Source organism: Dipodomys ordii, unplaced genomic scaffold (assembly GCF_000151885.1).
Source record: "Dipodomys ordii isolate 6190 unplaced genomic scaffold, Dord_2.0 Scaffold207, whole genome shotgun sequence".
Classification (NCBI taxonomy): Eukaryota; Metazoa; Chordata; class Mammalia; order Rodentia; family Heteromyidae; genus Dipodomys; species Dipodomys ordii.
In genome coordinates this window covers 479,432-493,877 of record NW_012267423.1, presented here as the reverse complement: position 1 = coordinate 493,877, position 14,446 = coordinate 479,432, and the positions used below count along the sequence as shown (strand labels likewise).

At 36.5% G+C, this 14,446-nt stretch overlaps 1 protein-coding gene across 1 annotated transcript in view; it reads right to left on the bottom strand.

Annotated features, from left to right (window-relative positions):
• Window positions 1-14,446, bottom strand: part of Magi2 (membrane associated guanylate kinase, WW and PDZ domain containing 2) — a gene marked incomplete at its 3' end in the record, with an annotated part of 913,285 nt that overhangs the window by 438,500 nt on the left and 460,339 nt on the right. Inside the window, exon 5 of the mRNA XM_013035261.1 lies at window positions 6,400-6,615. Within this exon, the coding sequence (XP_012890715.1) occupies window positions 6,400-6,615 (216 nt within the window). The remainder of the gene's footprint in view (window positions 1-6,399; window positions 6,616-14,446) is intronic.

Below are 14,446 nucleotides of genomic sequence, written 5' to 3'. Positions count from 1 at the left end.
AGAAGAAGAAGAAGAAGAAGAAAAGAAAAAAAGAAAGAGGAAGAGCAAGAGAAAAGGAAAGAAATAACTCAAACCTCTTTGACAAAAAGTAGTTGGGATTTCACATGAGAAGTCATGACCACTTTTCTGGGAAGAAAGGTGAAACATAGACAACCATAAAAATCAGCCTGAGAGTGAAAAGCTGAGACTTCAAGAAATCCTGGACAACAGCAAGCCACTTGAACATTTCCCTGGGTATGCACCTCAGGTGTGGCCCTACTCATTCCTGTCTCCACTCTTCATATTCACATATCAGACCTCTCACATTAACAAGTTACACTGACATGAATGCATCCCCTGAGCCAGGACTGATGGCACACCCCACAGAAACGGACAAACACTATACACAGAGAGCTTGAGTGCAAGCCCCTGAAAATGCTGAATCCCCTGGAGGGCTGGAAGAGGCCTCCCTTTCAGTCTGAGCCAAAGTGAGTCTGCTTTGATTTAAAAGTGACCTCTGAAGAGTCTCACGATTTCACATTTTTATGGTGTGTTTACAATGACTACTACAGTTCATAACCTGAAACCCAGAGTGGTCATCTTGTGGCTTGGTAATCACATTTAGATATGCACAGCATTTTACATTAGGACAGTTTTAACTTTCCAGTAATCCTTTTAAGAAGAGATAGAATGTGCTTTATTTATAAATAGTATCTAGTTTTAGAAGATCAGTTTAAAATAGCCCCAGATTTTTTCCCCCAACCAAAGCAGAGATAAAACCTATTATAGTATTTTGGGAAGAACATCATAAAACCAAATCTCCCCCAACGAAAACTAAAACATAACACAAAGAAGCAAAATAGATGAAGGTCTGGGTGGATATAGGACTCATAGCCTCTGTGAACTCACACAAAAATAAGCTGGGAAGAGGCGTTGGGCGGTTTCAGAGTGGGGCATTATTCACTGGAAAACAGCGAGATTCACTACGGAGGCCATAATTCTTCAGACAGTGACAGGATCTCATTCACGAAACCAGGACTGATGGTGCAGACAGAGTCAGCGTGCCAAGCAGCCCAGGAACCTGGATGTGGGTCCCTAATGGTGAGCTGAGATCATCGCCGAGGACACTCGGGGATCACATAAGGGACACTCTGTTTGCTCTCTGGGAGATGCAGTTCATTTGCACTAATTGCGGGCCTGGGGCCCTGGAGAACTGGAGAAGGAAGCTCTGTGTCCACATACTGTATTCCCTTTGTTGGTGAAGGTAACTCTGACGGGCCCTGTCCTATTCCTCCTGGCATTATGTGTGTGTGTGTGTGTGTGTGTGTGTGTGTGTGTATCACAGAGATTTAATTGCTTTAAAAATATATTTCCAGTTCTTTACCCTAGGCTGATGAGGGGAAACTACAAGACTATAATGAATCATTTTCAGGAAAAGTTTAGCAGATAACTCATGAAATGTAAGTCCAAGAAAGCATCACCAAATCAGTGACTTATAGACTATAATTTTTTTTTCTGAAGAAAAATCGGCCATGAAGAAAATTATCTATTTTTATATTTTCAAGGTTAGAAAATTAGACAATTCTCATATCTAATCATGAAGTTTTGAAATATACTTTTGCATACATTAGGTATATAACTTTTCAAAGAATGTTAGGTAAAGTTTAGGAAACACAGTATGCTGAAAACACTGAATAATGTAAAATTAACAGGAAAAGCAAACTAAATCATTTTCATGCAGTAAAAGTTTGACATTCTCCAGAGGCTTAGTTGTAATTAACTAAAAATTAAAAAATCTACTGAATACTTGAAATAAAGATACCTGTGTGACAATTACTCTTGACCGACAATTTCATTGGATCAAGAAGAGTCCAGGAGATTAGTAAAGCACATCTCTTGGTATGTCTGAGGGCATTTCCAGAAAATAATAGCTAAATGGGAAGACCTTTGTTTAAAATTCTTTATTTTAGGGGCTGGGAAGGTGGCTCAGTGGTAAAGCGCTTGCCTTGCATGCTTGAGGCCCTGGGTTCGATTCCTCAGCACCCATAAGCAAAAAACAAGCCGGAAGTGGTGATGTGGCTCAAGTGGTAGAGCGCTAGCCTTGAGCTGAAGAGCTGAGGGGCAGCGCCCAGGCTCAGAGTTCAGGCCCACGACCGGACCCAAAATAAAAAAAAAATTCTTTATTTTATTGTAAAGATGCTGTACAGAGGGGTTACTGTTAACATGAGTAAGGTAATGAGTACATTTCCTATAGAGCATTGTTACCCGCTCCTTTGTTTTTCTCCTACTACCCCTTCCTACCTCACCTCCCCCACTCTCCCCCTCCCCCAAAGTTGAAAAGTTCATTTCCAACATAGTGTCTTGCAAGTATCATTGTTGGATGGGTTGTTCGGTGTCCTTGTTTCAATATTTTGTTATTCTGCCCTGTCTGTGGGTAGCACAGTTCCCCAGACTGAGGACCTGGGTGGAATAAAAGGTTTGGGCCCACAAATTCAGGCATCCTTCTTATCTATTTTCTCTCATCTTCCCTCTCTTCCCCTCCCTCACTCCTCTCTCTCCTGTTGGCCACCCCCTACCTAAGTATGATTAATTAAAACCTCCAAAGCAAAGCCATAAGCCAAATTAGCTCCTCCCTTTAAGTTGGTCTTCTCAGTTATTTGATCAAATGATGATAAAAGTAACAAGAATCTTTACTTGGCCAGTTTTTTTCCTCAAGTCTTAACACTCTATTACTGAGTCATACCTCCACTTGTGGCACTTTTGCTGATCAATTTGAGGTAAGAATCTTACAGACTTTTTTGCCTGTTCTGTATTCAAACCACTATTCTCAGATCTCAGTCTCTTGAGTAGCTAAGATAACAGACATGAGCCACTGGTCCCCAGCCTAGGGCAGGAAGTTTAAACATCAGTTTGAAGACAAACTCTATAAGATGATGTTAGAATAACTCATTGCAAAACTTGGATCAAACTCTGTTGCCACAAAGCCTAAGAGAGACAAAGACTACCATGATGATAAAATTCACTAGGCAGCAGATATGTTTGTTACCTTATGCAGGTCAGAAGTTACTATGTCTTCAAGTTGCTTAGGAAAATGTGCTGGAATAAAAGCTCAAGTATTGCTGAGTTCACCTTTCAAGTTTATCAGTAAAGGTACTCTTCCCTTAGTTAAACATCACTAACTTTTAGTGCTTCATTCACACAATAAATAACCTGTTATTATGGAAATAGAGATAATATGTATACTGTATAGACATGCCTGACCCATTGTATGAGTTCATTACGAGTTTCTTTTCTAATTTCATTCTCATGATTTTTATGAATGAAAAAAGAGATAATTATATTTCTAAAAATAGAATTATATATTTATTTCCATCACTAAGATGATACAGACCAGAAAGATAGATTTTTTTGATCTTCTAAGACTTTGATAAAAATAATTATTATTCAGTTTGCCTGGAAGCTATGTACTAAATCTATACATGATATAATTAGGGAACGCTACACAAAGTGAATATTCCCATGTCATATGAATTTTTTGATAATAGTATCAAGTAGATAGTTCAAAGGAGAAAATATGAAGAAAATATAATATAAAGGTAATGTATGTAAACTTAAGCATCTTTAGAAATGTCATTTAGATAGATCAAATGGATCATCTGATAAGGTATATAGGAGACAAACATCAGTGGGTCTGATTCTAATATGTGTATAGAACATAATGAAATTGAGAATTTTTTGGTATATTATAGAAAGACTTGCACATGAAATTAAACAGACGGAAAGCTGTTTTTAATAATAGAAGTTTATAATGCCTCTTTAAGATGTACAGGTAAAATAGAGGCTGTGTGTACTCATATGATTGAGAAATACGTTTATGATCTTCTTTTGTTATATGGGATTTAGGACAGCAATGCATGTATTCTGGATGCAGACTTCCTATATATTCCTTTCATTTTAATGACATGTGATCTATTTAACTTCAGCATACCTCAGCTTTTAATCTGTAAATGAGTATATGCCTTATTTATTACTCTTCTTCTTAAAGTTATTTCAATCATCTTTTCTCACTTGACAAATGTGCTTTATTGACTATGTTGATATTCTCAATAGAAGTCTAATATTTAAACCCTTTTAATAGTTTTTTAGGGAAGTACTGGGATTGGAACTCAGAGCTTCACATTTGCTAGGTAGGCACTCTACCACTTGAGCCATGTCTCTAACTAAGCAAAATCTCACTTTGATATCTACTGTAGGTTCTCAAAATGCCTGGAGAAGTCAAAAGCACACCAATGAATGTGCTAGAAAAAATAAGAAATGTACTCGTTATCTTGCCCACGTAATGGTAACTCGTCAGTATGGTATTCTCACAATAAAAAAAAAAAAAGAAAGAAAAAATGTGATGAAGTTTAAAAAGTAAATTTTAGGGAACGTATATGAAAATTTCAAGGATTGAGATTGTCAAAAGATTCCTAATAATAGATGGTAGACCTGTTTTCTTGTTTAGGACTTCCTTCCCCAACGTTGAACACCCAACTGGTTATTCATTTATACACCAGACATTTCCCAAGCAGGGAAGAAATGAAGAATAAGGATCGTGTGCCCCAGTCAATGTCACAGAGCCACTGTTGGTGGCATCATCCATTGACTGTCCAATTGTTTTCCACCATCCTTAGACCGAGGAACACAGAGATGGCCCCATAATTACAGATGGCCAGAAATAGTTTCATTTAGTTTATTATCTTCGGAGCTTATGAAAAACTTTTAAGTATTTAACCATAAAAGTACCTGGTCCTCACAATAAATATACACAACAGAAAAGAATAATGTTTTCTAGATTACTCTACCCCTTTCCAATTAATTAGGTTCCTAGTTTAAGGACGTAAGGCTAGGACTGGGGCTTGAACTCAGGGTTTCATGCTCTCTCGCAGCTTTCTTGTTCATAGTTGGCACTCTATCTCTAGAGCTATTCCTCTAGTCCAGCATTGTGCTCGTTAGTTGGAGATAGAGCCTCACTTTTGTGCATGGGCTGGCTTCAAGCCTCATTCCTCTAGGTCTCAGCTTTCTTTCTATGTAGCTAGGATGACAGGCCTGGGCCATAGGTGCCCCCAAAAAGAGCAGTTCATTTTTTTTGTTGTTCAGCACAAATTAAACAAGAAATCCAATTCAATGGTTCAGGATTTTATACTCTACATTTTTTACTACAATGTATTAATCAGCATGTAATCCAATAGTTTTTCTCTGGATCTTAATTTATGCTTCTTTTGTGGTTACTCTTCAACTCACCTGAGTTGTTTTCACTTTCAAAAACTAAGAAAACTAGCTGCTATCAATTTAAATTAATTTTAAATTAATTTTCATATAGAGAATTCCAAATTTAAAAAGAGGAAGGTGTGGGAAATACTTGAACATAGTATAGTGAATAAGTTACATTATTTACTTATAATGATTTTTTTTCTTTAGCATTTACCTGTCAAATCAGTGCTTGCTAGGGTCAGATAACACATGTTCCTAAAGTTTAGAAGGTGGCTTTCTTGAGTAGCAAAATGATATCACCTTTTCACATTTTATACCACGATAACATAGATTCAATTTAATCTTCCCTTTACTTGTGTTCAATGAAGAACACTTCCTATAGGTATTTTGAAAAAGGAAGAAAAATGAGAAAGCATATGAAGCTTTTCTTTGATAAAAATAATTGAACATGAAAATTCAAATATTATGTCAGGATAGAAGCTACTGTGAAAATTAAAATACCGACATCAAAGTCATCTTGCAAACTTGAATAACATATAGTCACAGCATATGGGCTAACATGTTTTTAAAAACTCTAACAAAGCCCTTAGATTTTTCAATGCCAACTCTTTAGTAGGTATGCCACTATTAAAAATAGAAAAGTAAAATAAAATTTTTGAACCCTAGTTGAGAAAGCTAACAGCTTGTCATGCTTAGGATTTTTCCCTATTTTGATAACATTTAATCATGAAAAATAGTATGGCCAATGCTACTTGGGGTGTTCTGTTAGCAATAATCCTAAGAGGCAAATCCATGCCAGAATTCTAACAAATATTCTTTAATAGTCCTTGAAAGACCTTAAAACTTTATATAGTCATACTCATAATTTGCAAAATCTTCTAAAATTTGCTTGAACCCTTATCATTGTATATGTGAAATAAAAATTAAAGAGTGTTGAGTCAATATATCAAAATTAGAACCAATTAGAACTCAGATTCAAAATTATGTACTTCCCATTTGATAACATACTTTTCATTCTGAAAATACCTGGAATATGGTTATAGCGGAACACACAGATGATTATAGATGTGTATATGTACATATATACGTATCTATGCATATAAATACACACATATGCACATCTAAAGCAACAAACTAACGATCCTATAAAGAATATAGATGACCCACCTGGTGATACTACTACTCCATTTCCGTTGACCACAGGCCTTTCTTCTTCTTCCTCCTCAGGAGGCTCTATACTGGCTTTCTCCATGTTGCTCACTGATTTATTTCTCTTCCGTTTTCCTTCAGCACTTGGAGTGGCTCCGGGAAGTATCTGGTCTGTTACATTTAATAATAATGGTGCTGGTTCAGCTGGAGGCTTTGGGGTCCCGTAGTAATTGTCTACAAATGATAGGAAAACATGTGGAAGCTCAGTCATTATTCTACTGTGTCTGTAATGTTTACTGAACGGAAGTTATACCAGTTTCATCCTGTTTTATATATATGTAGACACACACACACATATGGTTTTCTGTTGTCATATGTATCCATTTTCCCTATTGTGTTGAGTTTTCATGTTTAGACATAGATCTGTCTTCAATATCATTCTGCTAAAACAAAATACAGTCTTATTCATCACTCCTAAATCATATATAATTAATTTCAAAATCATTTGTAAGTCTTGAATGTTAATTGATTGTGATTAACACAAACATTATAAGTAATATTTTAAAGTCTAATCTTATTCTGGAAAGGTAAAGCACACTGTGCTATTTCTCCAGCATTCAGAGGGTTCTGGTTGTTGTCCTCTGTGTGTATAGATCCTGGCTGGAGCAGTATCTCCAAGTTTACACACATAGTGGTCCCTGTGGCTACGGCTAGTGGATTTGTCATTCTTATCCTTCCTCGGATTACCTAAGAGATCTTTTGCCCATAACTCTGTCATCCAAGCTATGGGAGCATTCATTCCCTATCAGTCTTTGAGACTTCCTTCTTCAAAGAGGTAAATCTTGTTAATATTTGTAATAAGAACCTGGCATATTAGCATAGAATAGAATTTCTATGCTTACCTTTATATGTGCAAGGAATAGAACAATTTTTAAAATGGTGGGGTTTTTGTTTTTCAGTACTAAGGTAAACTCAGAACTCACACTTGCTAGGTTGTCACTCTACCACTTAATTCACACTGTAAGCCCTCTTAGGGGCTGGTAATTTGTGTGTGTGTGTGTGTGTGTGTGTGTGTGTGTGTGTGCATGCACACACATGCACACATGCATGCACACATGTGGGACAGTTGTAGGACTTGAAATTCTTGCTTCAGGCTCTTGCTTAGCTTTTCTACTAAGATCTATCACTTGAACCACACTTCAACTTCTGTCTTTTTTTTCTGGTGGATTTGTTTGAGTGGGCTGGCTCCAAATAAGGATCTTCAGATCTCAACTTCCCAAGTAGCTTTGATTACACATGTGAGCCACTGGAGTGACAGCATCCCCATTCTTGACCAGGTCTGTACCTAGGTAGTGACAGATGTACAGGTCTATCTCCCTACTGACAACTGGCATCACAAACCTATTTGCCCAGGGTTGGCCTGGAGCCACAGTCATCCCAATCTTAGCCACTCACATAGCTAGAATTACAGGCATGACCCTCTAAGAAAATCAGTATTACACTTTCAGTACCAATTTCAAATCCATGCTGATGTTTGCAGTTGAGTAATCTCTACACTCTTGTGCTCAGTGATGAAAAATTCTTTATTATGACGGACTATGCACTCAGCACTCCTGTGAGCATTTAGGAATTAAATTTTTATCTAATAGGGTGCTCAACAATTTGGTATTGAAGGCCAGATTTGAGACCAAACAGATAAACATAACAGGAAATGAGACTGAGTACTGCAGTCCAGCAGAGGGGAAGATGCCCTCTTACTACCTGCAGATGTCAAGAATGTCCAAGGAATCAGTCATGTGGACAACCTTTATCTAGAAGAGACCTGGGTCTAGAATTTTCTATATAACTGTGGTTCAAGCATTTTACCTAAACACAAGAAGGTGCAGTTCCTTTTTCTATACTGGGAGATTGCAGTAATTGCTATAATCATGCGTGTTCTGGGTTATAAACAAGCAAAATATATCCCACTTAAGCTACACTTAACCAGGTGTGTGGAAACAAAACAAAACATGTGATGGCTAATGGACAAGAAAGGCTAAAAATCCTTGAGCTTCCCAGACAGGCTGTCATTGGCTGAGCCTTAGTTACAAGGGAGGGCTTAAGCTTCCAAAGAGGTGTTAGACGAGGTGTTTGCTGTCTTGATTTCAGGAAAGGAAGGCTGTGATGGTTAAGCTTAACTTTCAACGTGATTAGACTGAAAGACCCTAGGAGATCAATAAATCTCACACAGTTCTAGGTGTGACTATGGGGATGTCTCTAGAGATTACTGAGCAGCTGAGGGGGGTGGACCTGCCTTGAATGTGGGCAGTACTCTTCAGTAGACTGGTGGGAACAAAGGTGGAAGAGGTAGCCTGGGCATACAAGCTCTAGTTGTCATCATTGTTGTTGTTGTTGTTGTTGTCGTCGTCGTCGTCGTCATCATCATCATCATCATCATCATCATCTCCTCCTCCTTCTCCTCCTATTTCTCTTTCTCTTCCTTTCTTCTGTTTTCCTTTTTTTCAGCTTACTTAAGTTAGACCAGAAGGGGGTGCTCCAGTCTTTTTGAGCAAGTGTGAACATTCCTCAAGCCATTCATCAGGCAATGGACAGCAGACTTGAGCTTCTTCATTCTTCAAGCTTTGCGCATGGTCTTACAGCAGTGACTCTTTGGGGAGTCTCCAGGCCTTCAGCCTTGGACTGGGCCTACATCACTGGCTCCTTGTTCTAGGGCTTCCAGTTTCCTGGACTGTGCCATAATAGGGTTCTTTGGCTCTTCAGCCTGCAGACTATTCAGATTTAAATCATGTAATGCAACCTGATAAATCCTATTTTATACTTCTCTCTCTGTCTCTCTCTGTCTCTCCATATAGATAGATAGGTAGATAGATAGATAGATAGATAGATAGATAGATAGATAGATAGATAGATAGATTCCTATGTTCTCTAGAGAGCTATGATTAGTACAGAAGTGGTGCCCTTCCTTCTGCCCATTTTATCTCTGGAGTCTTCCCAGATAGAAAGGAATTTGGGAATGTTGTTAAGGTAAAGCAGAATGTATAAAGAAGAGCCTAATAAAAATTACAGTGTATTTAATAGCAATGAAACCTCATGATGGCACAAAATAAGCAACTATTCTGATGACTTGCTAGCCCAAATTTAATAATAAAACAAAGATAACTTTTTTTTTCTTAGTAAAGTGGTTCTTACACACATAGTACTATTTCAAGTTTTGGTACTAGGGCTTGAACTCAAGGCCTCACACTCATTTGGCAATTTTAGGTATGGCTGGTGTTCTTCTCCTTGATCCATGCCTCCAGTTCCAACATGTAGTACTTTTAAACAGAAGTCTAAAAGGGCAGATGATGTGCATTTCACCTATAGTCACTTTTTAATTGATTTAGAACATTTCAAAGGGATGGATTCTTTGTCATCTAAATGACAACTTTTTAAAGAAATTTATTTTTATTGTAAAGATGCTGGACAGAGGGGTTACATTTACATGAATAAATGAATAAGGTACATTTCTCGTTGAACATTGTTATCCATTCCATTGTTGTTCTCCCACTATCCCTTCCCTCCCCTAACTCCCCCCCCACACACTCCTGCCTTGAATTCTAACCAAACAAAAATAGCTAGTGGTTCCCTGCAATGCAGTGAACTATTCTATTTCAGCATTCCTAATGGCAGATAAAGCTCTTAGCAAACTGCTAGGCTTCATATGGAATTTAAAGAGATACTTCTTATCTAAGCAACATTAAACAAGGAAATAATTACCAAATATCCTAATAAATGACATAATCTTCAGTAATTTTCTGACATCTTTAAGGCATTCAAATATATATCTAAGAAAAATAAATTGCACTTTAGTGTGATTGTCTTTTAATTTTTATGTCTCCTTCTACTAATTAGAAGCAAATACATAGCACAGGCTTACATAAATATTAGATAACAGAGCCTACTGAGTGTCTATTATTAAATAATTATACCTATTGATATGATGTGATTATAAATTACATAGCAACAATCTTACTCTGATTTGATTTGATTTGTGAAATTAATATATAAGATTAAACTTTGGGTGTAAAATTGCACAAATCACTAGGTAAAACATTAACATTATCTTCTTTTGCATAAACAACAGTTTAAAAGAGATAGAGAAATAATCTATTCAGTAACTAAATTTGACAAAATAATTCAGGCAAAAAGAAGCCAAGATTTTTATCCCATTGCCTAAGAAATACATAGATCAACAGCCAAGTAGTCAAGTAGCTGAACCATCAAAATGACTCTCTGATATAAGTGCATACAAAGACATATACAATTATAAAACTGAGTCTTTTAGAAAATATATAAGAAAAATACACTGTTCTAAACTATAGTTTATATTATCATAAAATAATGATCTATAAATTATTGTCTCACTAAGAATGAAGAGCCTTTATGTACTGTACCAGGATTCAGTGAATCTAAAATCTCACAAAAGTAAGCAAAAATTCTCACAATAGTATGTGATGCTTAATTCCATAGGTCTTGGTGAGAAAGCTTGACTGTGAATCCTGAGCCCTCCAAACTAACTTCCTCATTATATCCTTAAATTAATTCAGTTAAAATAAGAATAAAATGAATATAGTCACAAAAGCAAAATAGTACACAGCAATCTTGGCACTTGGGAGATTGAGGGGAAAGATCACTTGAGGTCTGGACTTCAGGACCAGCCTGGACAACATAGTGAGACACTGACTTTCAAATAGTAATTTGTTAAAAAATCAACCACAGGTACTATTACTATGATTACTACCACCACTATCACTAAGTTGGACCCTGCAATGTACAATTTACATATGTGCGCCTATGAAATTGGGTATTAGAATCACCCTTAACCACAGTGCTACTAAAAAGATCAAAGATAATAAAGGGGTATAAGATATGGCTAGATCCATAAAGATGCTCAAGACATATGAATCCTTTGAGTGTTTATTCATCTCAAAACAGTAGGAAGTCATTCTCCTGAGGGTAAGAAAATAGAGGCCCCAAGAAATTAAAGCATTTCCCAAGATTATACATAAAGCAAGTGAAAAATCTATACTGTTTGACTTAACGACCTCATCTCTTTTCAAAAATACTATGTTGCCTTTAACTGCAATATAGGGAGTTTAGCACAACCCACAGCCTGCCCACAACTCAAGCTGAAGAACTTCCATCAAAGCCACAATCAACTAGCACAAAGGGAGCAGTTTCAAAAGGGAAAGGCGATATTGCTACTAAATTATACTGCTGGAATGTTTTAGGCAATTTTTCCCTCCCCTTCTGAAGTATGCACACTCTAGGAAGGAAGAGGGAATACGCTTTGCTGGACTATTTTCACTAAGAATGATGCACATCAGCACATTTTTACAATTTTAATATCTAATTCTACTTACTGTAATCACAAATGATAAGTAAAATAATCCACTTAATTCTGTCATATAACCTATAAATTTACATAGTCTTATTTTTAATCATTACCTTGAAAGCAAATGAGAATTATTTGAAGAGTCTGACTTATTCTCAGCAACTATGCCTGGGTACTTCTTCTTTCTTAAAGATGTGGCTATTGGAAGTGGAACCTGGGGGAATGTATCCACTTATCACTTTTCAAAAATGGAAATGCTTTTAGAAACTCTGTAGAATGAATAATCCATAAAAATGTTGATATTCCCTAATAATAAAATATTTCATAAATGAATATTGACACTGGATGGTGTAACATTTATTGCAAAGGGAGAGAGACTAAAGGAGATTATATTTTTATTTACTCAACCAGCCTAATGAACTTACTTCATTTTCTTTCTTCTTCTCCCAAGGACTCACAAATACAACTTTCTCACATTTAGTATGCCTTTGTTTGTTCCAGCGTTGGGTAGGGAGTGGTGCATGAACCCCTTCCTCCCCCCCCCTACTGCTCCCTGTACTGGAATTTATGCTCTGGACTTTCCTCCTAGGCAGGTGGTCTACTGCTGAGCCACACCCCTCCCTCTTTATTGTTTGCTCTGGTTATTTTTGAGATAGGTCTATGCTTCCTGTCAGGGCATGCCTGGACTCTGATCCACCTATTTTGGCTGAGATAACAGGTACGGGCCACTGCACCCAGATAAGGGTTTATAAGGAATTCTGCAAGCTTTTCTGTCTGGACTGGCCTGAAAATGTCATCCTCTTGTTCTTAGCTTTCCTAGTAATTATGATGACAAGCATGAGGCACCTGAAATGTGTATGAGCACACTTAAGTGGTTGAGAATTGTATCTATTTTTTTCTAACATCACAAATAGAGCAAATAGTTTGATACTTGGCCTCCTTAATAACACACAAACAACTGGGCACTTATATTTTAACAGAAAAGAGATATAGTTTCAGATTCAACCATAATTATGCTGCCAGATCATAAGTAAACAATCATTTTAATCCACATCAAACATTTAAGTTTGAATTAACAGTAATGGATACAAAATGAGATGATCCCAAATCCAAAGATTGAGGGCATGTTTAACATTAACCAAGAGAGAGTAATGAGTTACAATCAGTAGCAAAACCATCACCATGTACTTCAGACATGGCAAAAATCACAGTTATAGGGCTATGGTTAGTAAATTAGAAAATCTCTAACTACCAAAGTGAATAAATACTACACAAGAAATATCTACTTCTCTAAAATTGTACTCCAAAACATAAACAAGACACACATTCTCACTATTTTAGAATGCCTTTTTTGGTCAACTGAATTTTAAAGTTATTTTTGTAAGCAGTTCTGATGTTTAAATTTCAGCCTAAAAAGCAAGAATTAAAAGAAAAACCCTCGTGTATCATTTTCTCATCATAGCATAGGTAGTTGGTAGCTTGAAACCAAGAAGCAAAAACTGTCTAACCTAAAAGACTAGGTTAGGGAATTATGGCAAAAAAACAAACAAACCCCAAACCTTTATCATATGTGTACAGAAATAGGAATAACACTCAAAATAGTGTATATGAGTGCCATAGCAAATAAATGGCCTGATTTTTAAAGATTCACTGTTGTCTGTAACCTAAAAATGTTCTGGGTTTTTTTTTGTCACATATGAAATTAAAGTATTTTGTAACAAATCCAAGCTAAGAGTTTAAAAATCATTTTCAGTTACAAAAATACTTTTTCCAATAACATACCCATGATGATATCCATCATGAACTTCACTGTCTCTTTTTGAGAAGGGGGTATAGATGTTAATTTGGCCTGTCATTTCTCCCAAATTTTTTCACTGTGCACAGTGGTCATTCTGATGGAAAGACACAGGACAAATTTTAGCTAGCTGTAATTGTCTCAGACTGGTTAGGGTTTGTGGTTCATTAATTTAAAGGAAATCAGTGATTTCCTTTCAGGCATTATCAGAAAAGTTCAGAACATTTCTATCTGCACAAAACAGTATACAGAGAGAAATTACAAATGAAAATCTCAACAGGAAAAAAGCCACATATGATTTTTGATGTCAAACACACATCTGCTTCAGAAATAAAGCACTTCTGCATTTAAAATTATAATACCAGCTGGGTGCTGGTGGCTCACGCCTGTAATCCTAGCTAGTAAGGAGGTTAAGATCTGAGATTTTCCATCCCAGGCAGGAAAGCCCGTGAGACTCTTATCTTCCAATAAACCACCAGAAAACTGGAAGTGGCTCTGTGGCTCAAGTGGTAGAGCGCTTGCCTTGAGCTGAAGAGCTCAGGGACAGTGCCCAGGCCCATAGTTCAAGCCTCACGACTGACTAAATAAATAAATAAATAAAATTATAATAACAAAAATTGCTTTTTTAAGTAAAGATGATAGAAAAGTTTATTAGAACAAACTATGGCAGAGAAAAAGAGTAGTTTAGCCTACCTCCCCGGTAACAATTGTAAATCCTGCCTCACAGTTTCTCACATTAAAAAGGAAAAAGTTGAAAGTAATTTAAAAATCTATTTTACTTCATTCAACACATCTGAAATAGTATTTCAATAAATGTAATCCATATATGGTCATTAATACAATATATAAATTTTTCATATTGTCTTTGAATCCAAGTGTTTAATTTTTTTTTTTTT